The sequence below is a fragment of the Melitaea cinxia genome, chromosome 5, assembly GCF_905220565.1.
Source record: "Melitaea cinxia chromosome 5, ilMelCinx1.1, whole genome shotgun sequence".
NCBI classification, from domain to species: Eukaryota; Metazoa; Arthropoda; class Insecta; order Lepidoptera; family Nymphalidae; genus Melitaea; species Melitaea cinxia.
In genome coordinates this window covers 15,119,889-15,144,854 of record NC_059398.1, presented here as the reverse complement: position 1 = coordinate 15,144,854, position 24,966 = coordinate 15,119,889, and the positions used below count along the sequence as shown (strand labels likewise).

General features: G+C 32.4%; 1 protein-coding gene across 1 annotated transcript in view; it reads left to right on the top strand.

Annotated features, from left to right (window-relative positions):
• Positions 1-24,063, top strand: part of LOC123653873 (proline-rich protein 2-like) — a 79,292-nt gene extending 55,229 nt beyond the window's left edge. Inside the window, exon 3 of the mRNA XM_045589851.1 lies at positions 23,890-24,063. Within this exon, the coding sequence (XP_045445807.1) occupies positions 23,890-23,928 (39 nt within the window). The 3' untranslated portion in view covers positions 23,929-24,063. The remainder of the gene's footprint in view (positions 1-23,889) is intronic.
• Positions 24,064-24,966: the final 903 nt, after the last annotated feature.

Below are 24,966 nucleotides of genomic sequence, written 5' to 3'. Positions count from 1 at the left end.
ACACAAAACCGGCTTCTGTAGTATTAATAGCCGTCGATTTGACTTGATACTTTTTTCTCTAAAACCTGTCCAATCTCTTAATTAACGTTATATGTTACATAATATTCTCTTTTCATATTTATGCGATTAACTTGTCTATATATAGGTAATTGAACAGTTAAATGTACCTACGCAATTTTTTAAAATATTTTTGGCCTTTTAATCGCAATATATCGCTCCAGTGGGAGTAACAGATAAAATTGAAAGTAGACATATCGCGTAATTTATTCTTGTAAATTGACATTTTTACTATTAGATCATATAGTTCAACTAAACGCCTTGTTATAACTAAAATCATATTCTAAATATCACAAATAATTTATATTTTGAAAATAAGCCATTGTTCATTTCATATTTATAAAAGACGTTTTTCAATATGAATGATATTCCTTTTTGTTTCTATAGAAAATTGTTGTACGATGTCATACATTTACTCGCATACAGGTTTGGTGATTTTAAAATAAATTAAGTATTAATGTGTAAAAATAACTTCTATGCTTTAATCTGCCGTAACTTAAAAATAAACAATATACCTTTCTATGCAATATTAAGTACTTTTGGTTTCTTACCTTTAGTATTAACATTTTTAAATCTACTTTTTTTTTAGATGTAATTTCTATTTTATTATATTATTTGTCAAAAGATTCTTTTAAAAAACAGACTTCCCATTACAATTTGTTTTGCGTATAGATTACGTAAAGTAATATAATTTGGTCTTTGATTCTAAACCGGCCGTCATAATAACATTCAATGTATCACTCCTCTCTCTTCTAAGTTCGCATGCATAATTTCACTATAAACTATACTATAAGCTAATTGTGTCTTATCAAATGACTATAATTTACTTTTAAATGATCTAGATTACGTAAGTATCGAAATAATAGTATAGTGAGTATTACGGTGTGTATCTCTTGTAATATTCCTAGCTGATCTCTCTGCTTTGTTTTTTTTTTTATTTATTTTTTTATTTTTTTCTTAACGACTAGGTTATACAAAGTTTTTTTTTAAGGTTTACATTTGTTTTTAGAGTAAAAACTTCATTTCTAGACGATGTAGATTTTAAGTTAACTTCCATAATCATAATTATTTAAGCAGCATTTTTCTTGTAGCGATTTCGCGTGGTGTAGAAAAAAAAATGCAAAGGCAGACAGGAAGGTAAAAACTGTAAAATAGCTGCTTTGTTGTCTCTTACTCTCATAAATACCCAGAATTCGTCTCTTTAAAATTTCTCATGTACAGACAGACATCAACGGGTTACATTTTTATTATATATGTCGGTATAAATTTTATTAAATATAAGCTTATGATGATAGTATAATTATGATGTCTATCTGTGTACGTTACGCGATTATTCTCAAACACATTCTACTTGCTCGACCTCAACATTTTCATAAGTGAATTGTTAAATGAAGTTACTATAATCATTGTGCTAACTATTGCTTCTGGACTTACAATATTCCCAAGGCTATTCAAAAGGTGACTCGAGTGAACAATTGTTTTGTCATCACTAGCTGACATATTTTTACGCACGAAGGTGAATGCGTGACGAGAGAGGATTTAAGAGGGAGATATAAGTTAGTGAAGATAGAAAGAGTGTCAGTTACTTTTCGTAAGTTTTACTTCAGTAGTGTTGTCTAAACCGCACTCGTTATTATTATTTTTCAAACGAACCTTGTCCTGTCAATAACGAACACAAAAAATATGCTTATCCAAATAGTTGCAGTCGTTCACAAATAAGCAGTTTCGGTGATTAATTCTATGTATGCTATAAGATATTTGCTTTACAGTTTTTTCTGACTATCTCTAGTAAATTATTTATCTTTGATATTTTCGAGATAGCAAGAGTCTGGTGAGTATAAAACAATTATTACAGCTGTCAGATTTTACACTTTACGATATTGAGAAAGGTTTATAAATACAACAATAAGCTTTATTCCCATGTTTATGGTGAAAGGTAATTCCGCGGAGAATATTTATACACGGACATCTATCTATTGCGGACTTGAGTTCGTTTGTTGCACATTTATAGATTTAATCTTGAAATACGGTCAGCTAGTAGATATTTTTGCTAGGGAATAACTTTCGAGCAAACTTACAGTGATCGTTTAATGGATGATTAAATATAACGTGTAACTCTATAGTCTTTCGTATCTTCGTGTTAGGATCGAGTATAAATGAGTGCAGTCTATGATAATTTTTAACGGCTTTCTTGGGTCAGCAAAAATTTTCCTCAACGAATAGTCTTTTCAATCGGGAGGATTAATAATAATAATAATAAAAACTCTTTATTGTACACCAAGAGTGAGCAAAATTACAAAAATAAAAACGCGAGATAAGTACAAAAGGCGGCCTTATCGCTAATGAGCGATCTCTTCCAGGCAACCTTTGGGTAAAGGAAATGGTATATATGTAGACAGCTTAGGTGTACAGTTTTACCTAAACATATACAATATATTTAGATGATTCTAATTTTGAGCAAGATTATTCCTGCTTTGCCCCACGGCCCACCTCGATAAAGCCCTAAAAAGCAAATAATCATTATTAGTCAAGTGACTAAACTCTCAGACTACATTATAATGTGTGTGTGAGTGTAACTAATTTTAAAAAAATGTTGCAATACATTATGTAGATTATTATTTTTTAAACGTCATTTTTTTGCAGTTTCAAGGAAATAAGTACTTGTTAAATGTACTTTAGCCAATTCTATTTTAATTTTTTTAACTATACATTGACATTATTCTGACCTCCATAATAAGTAAAATATGTAATTACCGGATAATATTAATATGAACAGAGAAAAAACAATAAATATTCATCTTATACAAGTGTACGCCCATTTGTAATGAACGCTACCACGTTCGGAACTCCGGTTCGTTATTCATAATATGTGTTCGTTTCGTTTTCAATTTATCAACGTTAATCAGCAACGCGCGATATCCACGGACGAATGGTTTTGGTGTATGAATAAAACTAAAATAAGTAATAATATTCAGGCAGTTTTACACGGCTTTCAATATCTTCAAGTATCATTCAAGTATCTTCGGCTGTCCAATTTCAAAAAACTGTAAGGGACAACGATAATTTTTTTTAAATATATCTGTATATACATATATTCACACGACTCCATTGGAACGAAAAATGCTAAAAAATTTATTTCAAAAAATTTGTCCCTTACTGTGTTTTGGAATTGGGTAGCCGTCTTGTCTGATAGGATACTAGTTTGATTTTCGTTTCATTTATATTCATATAGGTATACCTAGTTGCTTGATGTTGATTGATGCCTTCCTGATTATTTAGGTTAATAATTACTAAAAAGGATATCATTATTAAATGAATGTTTTAATCATACTTGCTCCCATTAGAAGGAACTTTTTACATTTCATAATATTAAAAAGAAAGTTATATCAATTTTATGTTTTTTTTTTACATCGTAAATACAGCTGATCTCTACATCTATTTCAACCTTAGAAGAATCTCACGTGTAACTTTTCTTAAAAAAAAAAAAAAAACATTCTAAAAGATTTCTCTCACACAAAGCAACACCTTTAGCCTTAAATCTATAAGATTGATTCGAACAAATAGTTGGTAAGTGAAGCACGTTAATTAAATGTGATATTATCGGTATTGTCTTACTACTTTCGGACTGAACCTCGTACTGAGGTCGTCTGGCATCACTCATCCGATAGCGGAGCCAAAGTTTATAGTTTAAACGAAACGGAACCGTGGAAACAGATGGGGTTTGATGGAAAAATTCTGTTTGAATAGATACTCTTATAACTAAGTAAAAGAGAACTTGGGCAATTATGTATAAGGTAGAAATTATTATATTTCCCATAAAAAAGTGTTTGATTTAAAAACAATATTTATGACAAACCAACCAATTATTTCTTCGTTAAATTAATTGTGGTCAATGTTGATATTTTGTAGATGTACAATTTTTTGATAATAATAACTCTTTGTTTATGTATACATTTAAAAGACATTAATTATGTTCTTAGCAATATACTGCGTTGTTACGGAAATCTGGTGTCTGATCGATATTATTAAAATCTATTTGAATTGAGAAAACTGAAAATGTTATTTTTTTTTTTTACATCTTTGCAACAATTTCTTGTCGAAGTTTCATTTTATGAAACGTTTTTTTGGTAATTTAATGAAGTACGTGCCGCCATTGTAGTGAACCTTCTGTTAGTAATTTGACTTTTGGTCCAATGTTATAAGAATGGCGTAAGCGTTATCTCAAATATTTTAAGTGTCAAGGAGCTTAAAAATTTACTTGCTTAAACAATAGCTATTGTTTCAATATATTTATAATGTTAACGATTTTAGTCTTATAATAAATAAGATTAAATTTATGGATAAGAAGAATTTATACCTACATAATGTAATATTTTATCCACTAATTGTAAACTGCAACAAGCTTATTAAAAATGTTAAGAACAACCTACATCTAAGTTAAACTAACACGTTATTATCACGTTATAAGCAATGCCACAAGTGAATACTGTAGATGAGAGTTAAAGAAACTTAAAATAATACATATCAATTCTAATCAATTTGTGTGTCAGTGTTAGTTATAATGCATTTTGATAGACGGTGTTTTATATTTTAAACTGCAAGTAAAATTGGTTCAAATATGAACGTCACTAACTTCTAACACATTTTTGTAGACTTGAGGATTGAATAGGAACTCTTTGAGGTGAGCACTCAGTCCCTAATAGTTCGTCAAAGTGCGAGATAATGCAATACATACAAGATGATTCAAAATAACTTATTAGTTCAGTTGATAATAATATAATAATTCCTTTAAAATTTTAATGAAGAGAATTTGCACGAAATGTGAGTATTCAAATTTGTCATAAAAAGTTCGATATAGATCACATGCATCTGGCAGTACCAGGCATATGTAATTGATAGTTTCAAACACAATAGCGAGATATCTGGCGCGCGTCCAACACGAGTTAGCCGGTAAAAATCGCATATCGGCCTTATTGATCTATTGTGTATCGAAAGAAATGAGCTATGGCGTCCGGTGCCAAAACTGTAACAGGATTTTATTTCTAGTCGTTTGCAGAAAAACCGATATGATCGATGTAAACTAAATATAATATAATAATATAATATAATAATAATAAATTCAACGGATTTTCAAACATTGAATGGTTATTTTTAGATTTTTTGTTTTAACATGTAATTTGTGAAATACTTATCTCGCCGTTTTGTTTTGTAAATGCTAAAAGATCAATGAAATTAAAATATACAAAATTAAGGTAAAATTTCTCAAGTACTATTGCATCTTTTCTCGTCTAAATTTACTTCAAAGAATTTTTTATTTAATTTTAATTTATGCGAATTAATTTCAGTAAACAAACGTTTTAAGTAAGTTTCTTCTTCTTCTTTAGTGTTAATGGCTTTTAATTAAGTTTAATAACTGAGGTAGGGGACATAGCAGGAAATTTCTTGCTCAAAATATGGATTAGCCTGACTGGGTTCGTACCTCGATCTTACAGAAGATCTCAGCTGAATAATACTGTTTTCAAACATTTCTCTTGGTGAGTAAGGTGACCAAAGCTCCTGGGGAAATTGTGGCTATCCACAATCCGCTCGGCAATGCGCTTGCGATGCTTCTAGTGTTGCAGCATCTACAAGCTACAGTAATCGCTTACCATCAGGTGAGCCGTACGTACGCTTCTTTGCTGATCTAGTTTTATATATTTAAAAAAAAAACTTTCATTTACATTTCCCATTTATTTATTTATTTTTTTATTCTAAAACACCATACAATTATAAAAACAAATTTACAAACCCAATAAATATTACAAAAACAATTATTTCAAATGTCACGATTAACACTAGATCATTCTCAAGCAGCTACCGAATAAAATAGGATGCGTCTCTCTAGGGAACACTGGTATGCCATTAATATCGCCACATTGCTGAGAGGCGGTAGAACAATATGCATTGTCTGAGGTGCAACTTGAATTAACTAAGCGTGTCGGTGAGAGCACCTTGAATGAGTGTCCTGATTGCTTATCCATGCCGTCTTTTAGCTCCGTTTACATTACGACCTTCAATTATTAATCATCGTAGTAATATGTATGTATAACATCGTTATACTTAAAAGTAACATATGGTGTCAGCTACTTTGATGTAAACTAAAAGTTCAATCTTATATAATGTATTTAAGTTGAAGGAAAAAGTGCAATCTTAGATTTATCCAATGACTACGGAAAAAACTAAATAATTGTGTTAGCTTGCAAACGAAAAAAATCGATTTAATTTACATCGACAAGTAATATAACGTAGATAGACGAAAAAATATTCAAGTAAATATGTATTATTACAGGTAACTCAAAAGGTACTCATTTAAATTTAAATAGGACCACATGTCAAGCGCCAGCATACGAATTTACATACATTACAAGTTATAAAAAAATTAGCGAGTAAAACGTTATGAGATTAACGCACATAAAAAAAAAACATTTAAATTTAGAACCTTCTCTAATTTTGAAGTGGCTTAAAAAATCCAGCAATTACGTATAAAATAGAATTTTAGAAAAATTTTCGATTTATTTTCCAAAATTCACAATTTTTAAGTAGCGAAGCGATATTTCATATGATCTGTTGAATATTCCTCAGGCGTCCCGAAAATATAGTGTTACCAGGTAAAATTTTACTCGTTTGTCACGAGGGCTGGTATCTCGTAATGTATCCAGGATAGAGAATTTGTCGAGCCCGCAGCGAGATGAATAGACCTTGTTCAATGTCGGACGATTTATTGGTGCCTGGTAATGTTCGTATGATTTGTTGACTGCTACTGATAACATAGGTGTCTGGTGAAGTGATTTAGAAGGAGTGTCTGCTGTCAGGATCTGGTTATAAATACTGCTTTCCTTTATGTGTAATTATCGTGCTGTTGAAGTATACTGCAGTGCTTTTGGCTTGTTTCTGACTAAAGTTCGAATGTAATAAATTTAGGCTATATATATATATATATATATACATATACATAATTTGTATCAGGGTTGCATATTTTTATATTTCAAACATTCCCTTAATTGAAATAAAATTAATTACGTAGCATATATTTATCTTTGTATTCTTGTGTCTTGACGCTTTAAGCTTAACAGCTAATGAATTAAAACTATTAGTTCTCTTAAGTTTATGAGCATCAAACTATAGAGTCGACCAAAATTACCTTTAAAACCACTTGTAGCAACCCTAGATCCTGCGCATGCGCGGCTAAACGAAACCCATTTATTGCTGCCATTGTAGTTCGCCGTAATGAGAAAAAAGAACGTTTATTGTTCGCTTTACACATTGACTATGACCGTAAACAAAGTGCTGGGTTGTATTTTCACTTTTTTGTGTGAACCTTGGTACTTTGTCAAGCACGCCTTGTGCATTTTGTTTTAATGTTCGCTGTGGATCAGGATACGATAAAACACGGGTTTAATGGTGATAAAAAGCAAACTCTATTTTTTTAGTTATTACCGTTTTAAAGGCTGCATTGTTATTATAACAAAAAGACTTATATCTCGTTTATATTTACCAATGGTCCGAATTATATGGTATATTCTCTTATATATAAAACTGAATCGCAAAATGTGTTGCTAAGCGCAAAACTCGAGAACGGTTGGACCGATTTCGCTAATTCTTTTTTTAAAATGTTCCTTGAAGTACGAGGATGGTTCTTACGGAGAGAAAAATTCTAAAAAAAAAAAAATTTAATTTCCTGAAAAAGTCTAAAAACAACACTTTTCTATACTCCCATACAAAAGATTTGTGATAATACTTAAAAGTCAATTTGAACTTTAATACCATACGATAAAGTTTGTGTTAGGCGATACGAAGTTCGCCGGGTCAGCTAGTATCTTAATATATATAAATCTCGTGTCACAATGTTTGTCCGCGATGAACTCTTAAACTACTTAACCGATTTAAATCAAATTTGCACACCGTGTGCAGTTTGATCCAACTTGAAAGATAGGGTATATTTTGTTTTGATATATGTAATTATTATATTTAAGAAAAAAAAATAAGGTGATACGAAGTTTGCCAGGTCAGCTAGTATATATATATATATATATATATATATATATATATATATATATATATATATATATATATATATAACATCCACACACGATCATCTGTTCCTACTGTAATTCTTCAATTAAATCTTTTTAGTTTGGTTCTAAAAACTCAAAGTATCGTTCACACGGATAATTTAAGTAACCTGTTTTAATACGTAATCAATTCTATTTAAAAGGTACTAATAACCAATAAATTAAAAAATGAATAAGCAACTAATTTACAATTTGAACGACTTGAAAACAACATTTCACACTCAAACGAAATTGTTTAATCGAAAGAACGTTTTCTAATACTAAATTAAGTAGGAGCCGATCCGTTCACACAATTAAGACGTACATTCATATATCTTAACGTCATTAAGAACGATACAATCCACAATAATTAACAATGAATCGTGTAGGTGTCTTGAAGTATTGACTTCCGCGCGTCGAATACTATTCACGATCTCGGATCACGAATTTGCAAATGTTACTCGTACAAAAATAAAAACTGCACCCTATTTGAATATATCTAGAGTTGGTTTTTCAGTAAATTGATCGAAAAGATAACATATCATGACGCCCCGATTCGCTGCCCTCTTGATATTTAAATTAAGTTATTTTTTAAGAATTGCAGTGTCAATCATGTTTCGAGTATTTTGACATTAGTGTTTGGCTTTTTTTTTCTTTTTATCAGATCTTCCGCGTCAGATTGCTTGGGACAAAATAAAATATCCAAATCATTTTATTAAATAATCTTAGATAAATAGGCAATTAACGGAATATATAAGAATATTACTGTCTCCTTTATTCCAAAACATAGGTTATCCTTCGTGAATATTGGACAAAAATTTAGCATTCAAAATGCCTATCCGAATTTCAACGACTTGACTAACTTAGCCGAATTATCTACTGGTCAGTGGCCAAATTTCTGGCGCGGCCATAAAAAAAAAACACATTTTTTTCGATTGTTTATGTTACATTAATGGATTTGCCACACTCTTGTTGTAATTGTAAGAAATCCATGATAGTGCGAGCGGAAATAAAAGACATTTTTATGTTTTGTTGATTATGTAAAACGACTATCAATTTTGCTTGACGGATAAATGTCGACGTGTGTACGATAATAAGCAAAATTGCAATTACTAACACGCTAAAATTAAATACTAGCTGTATTATAGTTTAAAGGGAAAAGACATATTAATTTCTATATACAGGCAGTTATATTATCAACTTATGTCACAGACACGGCACGCGTTTTTTTTACAAGGGCCAGCTACTGACCGAGAATCTGAAGTACCCTGTTGTAAAACGATTTTCATTGGGATCAAAAATTACAATTAACCTCTCGGTTACTCATTTTTTTGCACATATACAGTTTGAAGAGTGATGAGAAGGCTATTTACATTTTGATTTTAAATAATTAATATAAGGACCTATTTTCTGTATTCGTGAATGAGTTCGTAAGTAAAAGTAGTATTGATTATTAGTTAGTATACTCTGTCTTGAATAAATACAAATAGGCTCAGAATTTTTTTTTGTATGATTAAAGATATTAAATATCAAGTTCCTCCTAAATTTCAAGTCACGATTATTATTAAGACCAAGCAAGTAAATATGATAATAAATAATAATACATTAATTGGTAAGTTTCTAAGTTTAATTCAAGTGAAACCATGAAATTAATCTAGTAAAATATATTTCAAGAGTATTAGATCTCTCAATAGATTACAAAGTATTACGTATTGTTGATATCATTGATGATTGGTTCACCTGTATTCTACGCCTGACCTTTACGCGGTACAGTTTCATAAATGAGAACCGCCTATGTTTATTAAAAAGCATTTCGTGATGTAATAACGATAAGAGTTGGATTTATTCTGTCTAAATGTTACGTCATGAAATAATTTGCGTATTTTAAATTATTATATGCTATGGGTCTAATTAACATTTAGCGAAGAGCACGTTAATATGTCATTTCTGGTTGTTATCATAAGCACCATAAAAGCGATCGTAAGTCTTAGTTTCCCAAGGGATATTATCAACCAAGCACCAATTCACCCCCTCTATGGGGGTATGGCCACCCCCTCTCTTCCCGTGGGTGTCGTAAGAGGCGACTGAGGGATAGCATGGTTCCGCTACCACCTTGGAACTTAAAAAGCCGACCGGTGGTGGGATAACCATCCAACTGCTGGCTTTGAAACACAGGCCGAAGACGGGCAGCAGCGTCTTCGGTGCGACAAAGCCAGTCCTGCGGTTACCAACCCGCCTGCCCAGCGTGGTGACTATGGGCAACACACATGAGTTCACGCATTTTTGGCGCGAACTTGTGGAGGCCTATGTCCAGCAGTGGACTGTATAGGCTGTAATGATGATAATGATGACCAATTCAACAGTGTCTATGATTAAGCTCCAAACCTATGGAAAAAATCTCATAAAACCTCATAAAGCAACAAATGCAGACCAAATTCTCATAGATCTCGTAACTCGGTATAAGAATTTGGTCTGCAGTTGTCCATGTTTTATGAGGTTTTATGAGATTTTTTTCCACAGAGAACCTTTCACCTATATGGAAAAGAAGCCTGTTCCCAACGGGACGTTTACGGGTTGTTTTAAATAATTTCTGGCTTAATTGGGGTCTTGCATTTATTATATAGAAATATTGTTATTAAAAATCATTGGTGTCATTCGTTATAATGCTTTCTGGAAACTTGTTATAAGAAACTCCGGTACTTTCGAATTGTGTGTCTTTACTTAAACGATAAGCACTATTTGTCATTAGTGATACGAATACTAGTAAAAGTTCAAGTATTGACTCTTGTCGATAACTGTTGCACAACTATTTATTTTAGTCAGCTCTACAAATATAACGAAAGTTGCAGAAATATATTATTAAGAAAAGATGTGCGAACTCTCTCCTTCTCATGTAGATGTCGTGTGACTCTGTAAATGCCTTTGACATAATACTCGTAAATAAAAAAGTTCGTTCATATTTAAAAAAAGTCTTTTTTGTTTTCCTTTTCTCAAATATTGTTGCAGACGGAATTATGGAATAACGGAGATCACTATTTTATTTAATTACATTTGTTATACATATACACATTGTTCTGTGGAGAGAGACTTGATAACGTGGCTGAACACTACCGCGTACAAAGATTGCGAAGTCTCCATTCCGCTCGTACAAGCCAATAAGGACGAGATGACTAGAATCGTGACATAAGTCATGCTTTAGCTTTGAATCGATGAGGTGCAATATTTTAATAGGAACGTATGATAACGTGTGAATGTTTTTGAAACTAGGAAGACGGCAAATCGCCAGCCCTTAAAGGGAGTGACATCACACGACACTACCTTCTAAGGCGGTGAAAGCGTACGCAATAAAACTATGATTGATCATATGATTGTGTCATCGTTCAACGAGAGACCGTGTATCTTAACATGTTTATGGAATTTCATTTCGACGAAGTGGATTTATTGCTTTTTAACAAACGATACCAGTTGAATTTATGAAACTAGTATTCGTTTATGTTGCTAATTTATGGGAATCGGGAACGGCTCGCGGATATCGATAATATGCAGGAATAATATTACAAGACGTTTCTATTTTGTTACTCAGCAGCTGTGCTAACTTGAAAAATGTCTTCGACACACATTTTTATATATACTAATTATGGCACGGTAAGATTTTTTTTACTCCGTTATTCTCTATTTCAAACCTACATAAATTGTCAGATGTATTAAATGTACCTATTTGATTTAATTACGAGTAGAAAGCTAGTGGAAAGTCCAAAATGTGATATTGGTAGCGCATCAGCAAACAAAAGCCGAATAAATAAAATCGTTTTCCCTCGTGTTTCCTTAACGGTAGTATCAAAACGGTAGCCATGTTGGTCACCATCACTCGTCGCGTGAGAACGGCCACCCGGCCGAAATCGAACCCGCATAATATTTACATTAGTTATCGCGGCTCAATAAATAGCTATCAGTGTTGGCTTTTTAAACATACGTGTTTTTTATTACGTTGACAAAATATAATTTATCATTATTATAGTATTTAGTGTTTATAATATTTCAATTATTAATTTTAATGAAGTTTGGATTATTTCAATTTCGAAAATGATATCTACTTAAAAAAACAAAAATGACAAAATAATATGTTTTTAGTATTGTGTATTTTAAAGTTAAAAATTCTTACATTTCTTCAACACTACTATTTATATTGTAGCATATTTATTCCTTTTAACACCGGAATGCGACGTAAATTATTTAAAATCCAAAAAAGATACAACATTTAAAAAAAAACGTGTGCTTTAGGACCACACAACTGAAGTAAAATTGTCGAGACGTAAGTTCCTTTTTTTCTATTTTCACTAACTTATACCTCCCTCTCAACTTTTTTTCATCTTGCCCGATCACACTTTTCGTAACACTCTCTTCATGTATTCACCAGCTTACTCCCCAAGTAAAGCGTCCGTAAAGAAGTTTTACTTCAAAAATGAATAAATACTTTAGGTAGCAAAGCACGAAAACCAAACGTTTCATCGTGAAACGGTACTGCGGAAGTTATTAAGGCATAGGCACGAGATAAACAGAAGACCGTTTCCAAAAAAGGGCGACGCGATGTTCGACTATTTTGTCAATATGTATTATTCATGGACACGAAATAAATAGTACGCAACTTCAATTTGAACTTACGAACGTGCACACCATGAATATTGTTGTCTAGATACGTCACGTATTGGGCACATCGATTCCTGACAAATGTACTGCCGGCCTTACAATAAAAAGCGCTAAGTCCAATACACTGATTTTGAGAAAATCGTATACAATGTTTCCACGCATTCTTCTGAAGACATTTATTATTGTTATTTAATATTTTTCGGTTTTCTTAAATCATATTAGTGTGGTACATGAAGTAAAAGATTTATAAAATTACTTTTAACTAAAAAAAATGGACTAATGTTTGGAGGTAATTGCTAAATTATTTAGAATCGATTTGATGTCTATGATACATAGTTTTGAACAATATTATTCATACTGAAATGTAAAAATGCCCAATCAGTTGTTAACGGCATTTTAGTAAGTGGCTGGCAGTGTAGGAAACACAGATGCTACCTTTAACAGAACTCATAAAAAGAATTTCGTGGAACCGTTGCGTGACCCGCAAATGATAATATTTATTGTATTGGAATTAAATGTTCGATTATGTATTTTTAAAGTACTACTATTTATCTTCATGTAGTATTAATACAACACGTAATACGTACTTCATGTTAATGAAGACTAAATCACATTTATGTGACGTGTGAACTAAATAACTTACCTATTATTTAATTCAATTTCAGAAATCCTCAAACAATATAAATAACGACACAATAATTATACAAGAACAAATAATATAGTAGTTTACGAATTAATTGTTGTAAAGAAACTAATAAAAAATTAAATATCGAGATCTTGTTGATAGAACATCACAACATAACATAACATAGAACACAATCGAGGTTAGCTGAGTATTCAAGAACTGAACGGTTATGATTTCTGCTATCTCTCGGGAGAAATTTTGTATACATTCAACTCCACAACAACCTGCAGCGAAGCGGAGAAAAGGATTTGCTTCCAAACCTTCATAATACAAGACACCTTTGATTAGCAGAGACAGTCAGTTAAAGTACAATACGCTAGAGATCGTAATGCGGTGTAGATATGCACTAAATCATTCCTATTTGAATATTCTATTGTAGAAATTACATGCAATCATAAATTTAAGCTTGAATACTCTCCTATCCACATTGGCGATCTCTACGTATAATTACTACCAGGGACACGTTTCTCTGAGCTTATTTTCCACTAACAATAAAATCAACGTATCTGTACCTCTACAAATGCTCCAACGATTTTTAACCGACTTCAAAAAAAGGAGGAGGTTACTCAATTCGACCGTATATATATTTTTTTTTTTTTTTATGTATGTTCGGGGATAACTTCTTCGTTTATGAACCGATTTTGATAATTCTTTTTTTGTTGGAAAGGAGATATTCATAGTTTGGTACCATGATAAGGAAACCAGGATCTGATGATGGGATCCCAGAGAAATCGAGAGAAACTTTCAAAAATCGTAAGGGTGACTAGTAAATTTAATCATGTTTTCATTAAGTACTATAAAGCACTACTATTTAATAAAGGTCTGGAGTCGATCTGATGATGGAGAAGAAAGATAGTAGAGGGAACTCCTCAACAATTTATAGCAATTACCTGGTTTTTGAACTTAATTCGTTTATATTGATGAGAACTTTGCACTTGTATGAGTTATAAGTGCCATTACAGTCTGATGATGGAGACAAAAGATAGTCGAGGGAACTCTTTAACGATTTATAGCAATTACCTGCTGTTTGAACTTAATTCGCTTGTATTGATGAGAACTTTGCATATGTATGAGTTATAAGTGCCATTTCAGTCTGACGATGGAGACGAAAGATAGTCGAGGGAACTCTTCAACGACTTATAGCAATTACCTGCTGTTTGAACTTAATTCGTTTCTATTGATGAGAACTTTGCATATGTATGAGTTATAAGTGCCATTTCAGTCTGATGATGGAGACGAAAGATAGTCGAGGGAACTTTTCAACGATTTATAGCAATTACCTGCTGTGTGATCATCTGTGTCGCAGGACCAGGTTTGATGATGGAGCCCATAAACACTCGAGGGAATTTCTCAACAATTTACAGCAGTTACCTTTTGCTGTTTGACGACCGCTTTGATATAATGGTGCAAGTGCCGTGTCGGCGGCGCCTAAACACCGACGGTCGCGGGTTCTATTCCCGCTCGGAGTGGATATTTATGTTTATACAAATATTTATTTTCGGTCTAGTTGTTAATCCTTGTGGTTCTCCCAACCTAGCCTCAGAGAACACGCTAGGCTGTCAGTCCCGGTTATTATTACGTACACCTGATAGCGAACTTTACTCATAGTATGTCGACGCGTTAGCGCAGCGGTCACAGCACCGGCTGTTGCGCTGGCGTTAGTGGGTTCAATCTCCGCGCACGACAGATATTTGTATTGGCCATATAGATGTTTGTCATTGTCTGGGTGTTTGTGCTTGTGTATTGTGTATGTTTCCAGTCCCCCGACACAAGAGAAAAAGCATCCTTGTTAGGTCTACTCATCACTAAAAATTGTAAAATAAAATAATTTTTAACAAAAAAAAAACCGACTTCAAACAGGAAACTAAAAAGTGAAAAATAAATTTACTTAGTACAAAGTAATTCGTATTTTGATTTAGTTAATCAGAAATGATTAAATAAATATTTTATTATTTTGAAGTTGGTGCCAAGTAAATACTACAACAACCTGTCTACGATAACAAATACAAACAACACACACAAACACAAACAAGTACAAAAAATATTATTAGATATGTCAAAACAATAACAGAATAATAACAGTATTCAACCTAATAGTCAATGAAACAAATTATGAAAGAAAACTGAATACAACTTATGAGTAGATACTAGAGTAGTTATTGTTTTACTTGGCACCGACTTCAAAATTATAAAATATTTATTTAATCATTTCTGATTAACTAAATCAAAATACGAATTACTTTGTACTAAGTAAATTTATTTTTCACTTTTTAGTTTCCTGTTTGAAGTCGGTTTTTTTTTGTTAAAAATTATTTTATGTGTTCATTGAATAATAGCCATAAATCTGCAACGTAAGTGAAACTGAAAGGGAAGGTTAGTATACACATTAAGTCATATAATTTGTGTAGATTCTAAACGCCAAAACAATATTACCTACTCGCTCGACTTGCAGGACAAAGCTTGAGTTACTTGCAAGGCTTAAGTGAAAATTACAATATCAATACTTATCAATACAAATAATAATAATCATTGATATGCAGAGCGAACTAAATACATAAATAAATTTTCACTCTCATAAAATTATGACGCAATATAATATCAAATAGACCGAGTAACGAGATAATATTTCAGTATGTATTGAGTCGGCATAATATATTCATTTTCTGGCTACAAAGTGCCAATAGATATCACACAGCGCTTAAGGTACACCAAGCTATTGATAATACTGTTATTCTAAATATAATCGTAGTAGGTGTCCCCCCTTCTTTCGCTCGCATTAAAATTCAGTATTCGTTAGAATTTTAGACGGTTTTGGAGTGTTAGAGTTTCATTATTGCCAGATATTTCATTTTATTTAAGTGTAAAATTATAAAATAATGATTACAATCAAGGAAACACGCGTACCTAATACATATTTATTTGCATTATCCTAAAAACGTGTCGATGTTTCTAGCTTCAATAACAGCTAAATGACAGAACACATTAAGTAAGAATGTAAAATTTATGTGGAAACAAAATTATATCTTTAGATCATTAAGAAACAATACTGACCTGATTTACTAGTATTTAATTTCAGTTGTTTACTCTTCGAGATGACGAATCGGTCAGTAAAGAGTTTGTTGTATAAATTAATGATGTGGATTATGACACACATCAGTTTGTTTTTTTTTTTTTACATACAAAACTATACTTTTTATAATATTTAAGCCATGCATTCGTACTATACGCGAAACCGCATTTGAGCAGCGAGGTGGATTAAGCTCTGATCCTTCTCCTACATGGACAAAGAGCCCAGCAGTGGGATATGACAGGCTGAACCGTTATTCGTTCTAATAGGTACACACTTAACTTTTTTATGCTATTTTGAAAGTTGCTTGGAATTTCCCGCCTTTATTCGTTAAAGTTTTATTGTTTCTAAATTCAAATAGACTATTGTCTAGTTGTCATCGGAAACACATGCCTTATAGAAAGAAATTAAAATACACGCGTGTCGAAGACCTAAGTCACACCAACGCTAACTCCTTATTCGGTCGAGATTCGCACCCGGTGCGGGAAAATTACATTGTTTATTTAACTATACACTATTTTGCATACAATCAGAGAGAAAGTGCTATTGATATTTTAATCATAAGAGCTATTTATTCGTCCGTGAAATCGATATCTCAATAGAGTTCGGTTGCACGCAGATTTCCCGGTTTCTATTAACATAACTTATGAGTGCTTAGTTTCAACTCGTTTGTTATTTTGTCGTAACATCGAAATATATAAAATTATTCATCGAAAAGGCGTAGCACTGTTTATTGGTGATCTAATTTCTTGTTAGCGTATCTGAATCTAGCTGTATTTAGTGCTCGAATGCTTCATACCGACATTTTCAAGACAGTAGAGTCAGGAATATTAAACTTTGCCACCGTTAATTTCTTGTTATCTTAGAAAATAAAAATTGAAAAGTAACAAATAACGACACTACTCTACCAATCTCCTTTTGTATATGACTACGAGTATACATTTTATTAATAAGCCAAACATATCAATTCGTAAAGATCGTAAACCTGAGAAAGATAATCGTACCCATAATAAAACGATCCCATCTTAATTAAGACACAGCGAAAAAGAGTAATTTAGTTTCTCATTTATGTTAACAACCCTGTTGAATATAAAATTGTAATGTAAGACAATTTGAGCATAAGCGATAATAACGGAAAAAAAAACATTAAAAAAATATTTTAAAGTCTATACTTTTACCGACTGAAGTTTGTGAGTAATATGGATTCATACAAACCGCAAAACTAGTTCATGAATAACAAAGCTCTGTTGAACTAGCTCAACTGAACAACGTATTAAAGTTGGAACTGGCTTCATAAACATTACTCAAATGAGTGCTGAAACTATGTTAATGTTACATAAACATTTTTTCATGTTGTGACCGCAATTTACTAACGACAAGTGTATATGACTACAATTAATAATTGTATTATTTTACAGACTTTAAATGTCTCACTGCTAAGTAAAATCTTCATTTAGGGATTGGTAAATAGTCTCCCACGTTGCATTATTTCAGAGCGAATATAACAGGACTCAGGATTACGTTTGGATTGTGTCCGAGAAATGAAGCGTCCTGTGAGAATATTTTTAAATACAAAGAGTGAGAAGATTTCCTGAATTTTAGCGCTTGAAATCAGCTGTCCTAGCTTAGATTTAAATCAATAGTCTAGGTTAATATTCACGGCTAAGTCATTTTTAAGTCACATATTTAATACATTTTTAATTTGTATGGACAATCGATTTAAATTTTTATAATGTAATACTAATATAGTTCTATTCTATAATGACCTCATATAATCATGTTTGTTATATAACACTAAATAGATGCGCTTCAGCCTGTAATATCCCACTACTGAGCATAGGCCTCTTTCCCATGTAGGAGAAGGATCAGAGCTTAATCCACCACGCTGCTCCAATGCGGGTTGGCGGATATATTCCCTACTATGAGTTAAGATCGCTATCACGCACGCACAAACACCCAGACCACGGCAAACACCTGCATGACCAATACAAATGTTTGTCATGTGCGGGGATCGAACCCGCAACCGCCAGCGCGACAGGTACAATCCATGGCTGCAACCGTTGCGCCAACGCGGCGTCTAAATAGATAATCCACTGTTTATTACATCGGTAATAAAGTGGCCATTTCAAGAGTTCCTTGTCCTTTTTTATACCGCATGCATAAAACAGCATTTAAAAAACTAAATAACGACCATTTGCCCTTGTAGGTATGTGCAATTTTATTAGCGTGATACCGAGATGATTTCCATTTTGAACTGATAAAACCTTTATATGACAAATGAATGAGGATTGTAGAGAAACGGGATGGTCGGCGTAAACTTCTGTAAGTATATGTCCAACAGTTGACTGCGAAGGATGGAGCGATGATTACAAAGTGTTAAATTATACTGATTGTGAATTCAATCTTTTGAAAACGGGTGAAACCGGGAAGGAAGTCTAATATATTATAGTATTATAGTATATGGTGTCAATGTTAATTATCATATAGTTATATATACTATTATAGGTGAATAATATTCGGTTAATTTATTTAGTAAGATTACTAATAAGTGAACATTATGTTTGTGTATTAACTGTTAGCATCACTCGTATTACGATCTACTATGTACCTTCTTAATTATCTAAATTTAATTTTAATCCATTCAAAATCTCGGCAAGCGGTTTGAATAAAGAAACCCTAAATTATTTACAGGTCGAATTGTAATAATCTCATTAATATAAATAACCAATATTTATAAAATAATATACAAAGGCATAAATTTTACGCCAGGTGTTTAGTTAAATGACATATTATATAAAAGCTTTGCAAAGGCATTACATATATCCAACGTATTTGAATAAATACCTTAAACCGTTCAAAAATACTTTAGCAATAGTAAGATGCCAAGAGTATTCAACAAAAGAATAGGATATAATATCAACACTTCGGTCCAGACAAGTCCAAAAACAAAAATATATTGAATAATACTCATCTAAAACGATACAAGAATTACTGAGTTACAAGTATTTATCGCGAGCGGAAGAGACCCGCTTTCCCGAGGTAAGTCGGCTACAGCTGGACTAGATAATGCTTTTACAAATTATGAATCACTGATTGAAACTGAGGGAAGTAGTTAAAATCAGTATCACAATAGTTTGTGTCCAAATAACCTAGATTTGGAAAGATTCGCCTCTGAGATGGAATTAGGAGATTTAATTACGTACACACATAAACTCTACTGTTTTATTTTTATCGATAGTTAAATTATTCCGGAAAAAATACTATATTTTAAAGGCTTTTTAAGGCTTTAATGATAAAATCTGTGATCCTTTGACTGTGTGAAGAAGCTCTTTTTATTCTCGAAGATTATTCCTGTGCGTGCGCGCATGCAATTGATATTTATTTATGATCGACCGTTGCAATGTTTCCCGAACGGGCAAACTAATGTTTTTTTACTGCTAAACTCTACATCGCTTATTATTATTAAAAAATTCAAAATATATCACTAAAAATATGTATTTCAATTTATATATTTTGCAAAATTCAATTACAAATGTCAGTTTGGATTTTTCCAAATTAAAGATCACATTCATAAATAATATTTATTGATCGTTATAAAAAAAAAATCGTTCGTTATATAAAAATAAATAAGTAAAATAACAGACAAGAAAGTTATGAACTCAAAATTCAATAACAATAAATTCATCGTTCGTGTATATATAATTAACATTTATTTTGCGAATATTGACAATTAGTACCGCTTCGTATCGTTTTATTGCCGAATTATATAACTTATTTCAATACTTTCTTTCGCGAATCACCATGTAAAGAATTCGCCCATTAGCGACTAAGACGAGTCTGAAGAAGTAAATAGAATTGTCAGCTGACGTTATTTATATTGACGTGATTAATTTATATACACGAGCTTCGCTAAACGGAGATTACGTAACTAGTTCCGAATTAACGAACGGTCACTATTAATTAATATAAGTTTTTATTATATAACGCCATCATAACGTCATAATTTACGATCGGAGCGCACTCGGAGCGACAGGTTCTGTTACCGGTTTATTTCTACTGGGATTTTATAGCAGTAGTATAATATTAGGCGACGTTTATTTGCGTGTTACAAGCAATCACGAATGTTTGGCAGGAGCTAAAGATTTCAAGTCGATTTCCTTACTGTTCTATTCGTTCTGTTAGCAAAGCGTCTGTGCGTGCTCTCTGCGACGTAAAATGTGATTTGTTTCTGTTGTAAACTAAATACTCGTTAACACGCAAAGATGCAATTCTGGTATCAATTACAGTATTATTATCAATATTACATATTTACAGAGTACAATTTTATTTGGCGGACCTTCCATTTCTCCTGAATTAATTCCTAATCCTTTTTATCAATAATCTCCTCGTCAATCATCATTAGTCCTTTATAACAACAAAACAATATTTAAGGTCGACCTCGACAAAATTCTTCAGCACTACAACCTAACATATAATATTTTTGGATCTACAAGTACGGGTGTCAAACTAACATAGGTACGGTTCGTCTCATGGTAAGCGGTTACCAGTCTATAGAGGCCAGCTACATCAGGAGCATTACTAGCAAGTTACCGACCCTATTCCCGACTCATGTAGAAGTCCTGTCTATTTTACTCGCCACAGGAACACAACACTACTCGATAGCAGTGTTATCTGGCTATGATTTCTGTAGGCATGAAGTACTTCACCTGTCAGTCTGCTCAAGATTTTGAGCAAAATATTTTATTCTGTGCTCTGCCAATATGTTATAGATAATTTGTTTCTAATTTAACTAAATTGAGTTTTTTAAATTAATTATACTCGTAAACAACCTAACAGGTAATTTCATCTTCATGTCGTGATGCTAAAATACTAAAAATACGAACAACTAACAATGACTGCATAGTTACCAGATACACACAAGTGCCAGCTATTTATTTTTCTTTGTAATTGTTAAGGGTAGCGGGAAGTGTAGATGAAGCCTACTATGTTATTATGATTCAAATATATATAACTATATAAATGCTGTGTGGCTACGGCACCAAATAATATAGCCACAACCCTCTCTTCCCGTGGGTGTCGTAAGAGGCGACTAAGGGATAACAAGGTTGCACTACCACCTTGGAACTTAAGAAGCCGACCGATGGCGGGATAACCATCATCTCACCGCTGGCTTTGAAACACACAGGCCGAAGACGGGCAGCAGCGTCTTAGGTGCGACAAAGCCAGCCCTGCGGTCACCAACCCGCCTGCCCAGCGTGGTGACTATGGGCAACACACATGAGTTCACGCATTTTTGGCGCGAATTTGTGGAGGTCTATGTCTAGCAGTGGACTGCAATAGGCTGGAATGATGATGATGATGAACTATATAAAGAAATGTAAGCCTTCTCGCGACTCCTGTCAAATATAAAAACAACTAGAAGTAAAACATTGACTTTTTTACAACCTTTTTTATTACACACGAATTTTGAAGAAGGAATGTGAAATGTGGATGCTTTTCAACGTCTAATTAATATCGACATAACAAAACTATCGTAATATTTACGTAATTAGATAAACTAATTTGACACTAATAAAAGTAAAAGTGGAGAGATCGAGATGAAAGGAACTCCAAAACGTTTTATTTGTCTCGGATAGGTGGGATCGAGGTGTGGTTTAGACATATCGATTCATCAAAATCGTGCATTCGAATAATCGATTTGTAATCGAATGGAAACGGATATATAATTGTATTTTATTAATTAGATCATTTTACAATCGTTTCGGACATGAGTGATTAGCTTCGTTTTGCATTCCTCGATTTAATCAATTCGCTTGTCTATTGATCTTTATATTAAAAAATATTTTGTATGCTGCTACTTGAAAGAAAAAGTTTGGATAACTAACAACTTGTCACTCACTCTATCGCGTCACCTACTTAACATATTGCAATGATAGTGGTACGTAGGTAGCTTGAGATTCACAATAACACATGGATCCTTGTATTCGTTTAGAATTCTAAGTAACGGGTATAACAGCGGGCTCATAAATAAATAAGTATTTTATAACATACACAAATTCATAAATAATTATATGCAAGTTCTGATGCTCTGCGTTTTATGAATTTGATTTTTTTATAAATCAATAGCTTAAGTCATTTAAATTTCGAACTTGTGCAATATTTAAGATAAAGTTTGTATCTGGCGTAAGTTCAAACGTTTATCGAACAACTTAGCGAAAAGTTTCTGTTTGGGAACTCAGTTCAAACTTCATACTATAAATAACATATTTCCGCGTTACATACATATGTGCTAAAGAATCGTCGACGTTTAAAGTTTTCGTTATATAACTTAATAACTTTCCTACTTGAGTCAACAAAGTATGTGTAAGTTAATAATGGAACTGAGAAAATACAAGTTCCCTCCAAAGACGCCAATCATTGCTCGTGTGGTTCTCATTGAAATTATTTTTAATATTTTATGGTACAGTAAAAGTAATTGACTTTTAGTGAGTTGTGCATACATATGACTATTAGATAATTACGTTAAACGAAAACAAACCGACTTCATTTACATCGACAAGTAATACAATGTAAGTAGACGAAAAAAAATAACAAACGCATTAGTCATCACTACGATTTTCGAGGGTTTGCTTCGATTCCTCTGGGATTCCATGATCAGATCCTGGTTTCCTTTTCATCGTATCACACTTGGGATATCTCCTTTACAATAAAAAAAAGAATTATCAAAATGAGTTCATGAACGACGAAGTTATTCCTGAACATAATTTAATATTAGAAAATTATATAACTGTCATTAAGCTCGAACTATAATGTTCAAGCTATATAATACACAAACTTCGTATAAAATAAATATATTGCTCAAAATCTGAAGCAGCCCGACTGGGGAAGTACCTCGACCTCACAAAATATAAAACACACAGCTAAATTGCAGTGTTGTGTTACTGTAGTTTAGTGAGTCAGGTAACCAGAGCTATTGGGGGTAGGGTCCGCAAAGCGCTTGCGATGCTTTTGGTATTGTTTATAAGCTACGGTAATCGCTTACCACCAGGTGAGCCACATGCTTGGTTGCTGACATAGTTGTATAAAAAAAATGATGGATATTCTGTGTTGTTATAATTTTTTTTTATTTATTAGTTCAACAATATTAACTGCGCTATTACGTTTTTGCACATTTAAACTAGATCAAATCATTTATTCCATGTGCTGGACTTCAGACTATAGTGTTAGTCCTTTTGTGATTTTGTAATATTGACTCTAAATAAAAAAAGTATTTGTGTATGTTACAATTTTAATAAATTTTTTATTTTTTCCCTAGTCTAACAAATGTAATATTTTTGTTTCAGGTACCTACAGTTCAAAAACCACAGGTGTTGCTGTTGTAAAGTATAGGTGTTCTTATCATATCTATCGATTTTTTACGTACATATAACACAAAGGATTTTATTTTCTTGAAAACAAGTCATACAATAAAACGAAAAAAAAAAACTGTAAATATAAATCGTCGTTTATTCTCAAAGTAAAGTTTTAAATTATTTATAAAAATACCCTAACAACCAAAAAAATTTGGCTTCACTCAAAGATTATAAAAACCTACATTATTTATTTTTTGAGAAGCGTGTTCCAAAATTGTTTTCGTTTATGAGTTCTTTAATATTTACTTTTTCATTTAAATATATTGTACATTATGCATAAAACAATTATATCTATATTTTAATATACCTACGTATATTGTACATTGACAGTTATGACACAGTTACGAAGCGCAGTGGGAAATAACTGTTCTCAATAAGGGAAGCGTTTTGTCGTACTGGTAGGAAAACTAATTTGAACGATTTCCTGCCATATTGTTTTGTTTACATATTAAACATTACCGACTATAAATATAGTAACATAAAATATAATACGTAGCTATAAATAGGTACTATAATTAACTCGGTGAGCGATCACACCCGCTCGGAAACGTAAGTCACGCGACAATTTTGAAAGAAACGAGACTGATTTCGAAATTGCAAAAAGAACAGTTACAACATAACAAATCAATATTATTCAATATAATAATTTTGGTTACTTTTACAAATAAAAGTGAATATAAAAGTCGGTTTCGCGGTTTGTTCGTAGTCGTAATAAGTAATGGCGGTATCGTTGCTCCCGAACGATTTCACCACGCAATGCGAGCCAGCACCGAACTACCATTAATTCAATTTACCAGGATCGACTTTCTAAATGATGCACAAAGCTCATTTGTGGAATGACAAGTGAAATTGAAGCTGCCATTTTGCTTTCACGGACTGAACGGTGACATTTCGTTCTGAATCTAGATGGGGTCCAGATTATCTCGTATTACCATCTGTACTGCACCGGACATCATTTTACCTCCTGATTTAATACGTGGTAAACCCTTAATGGGTATAACTATGTTT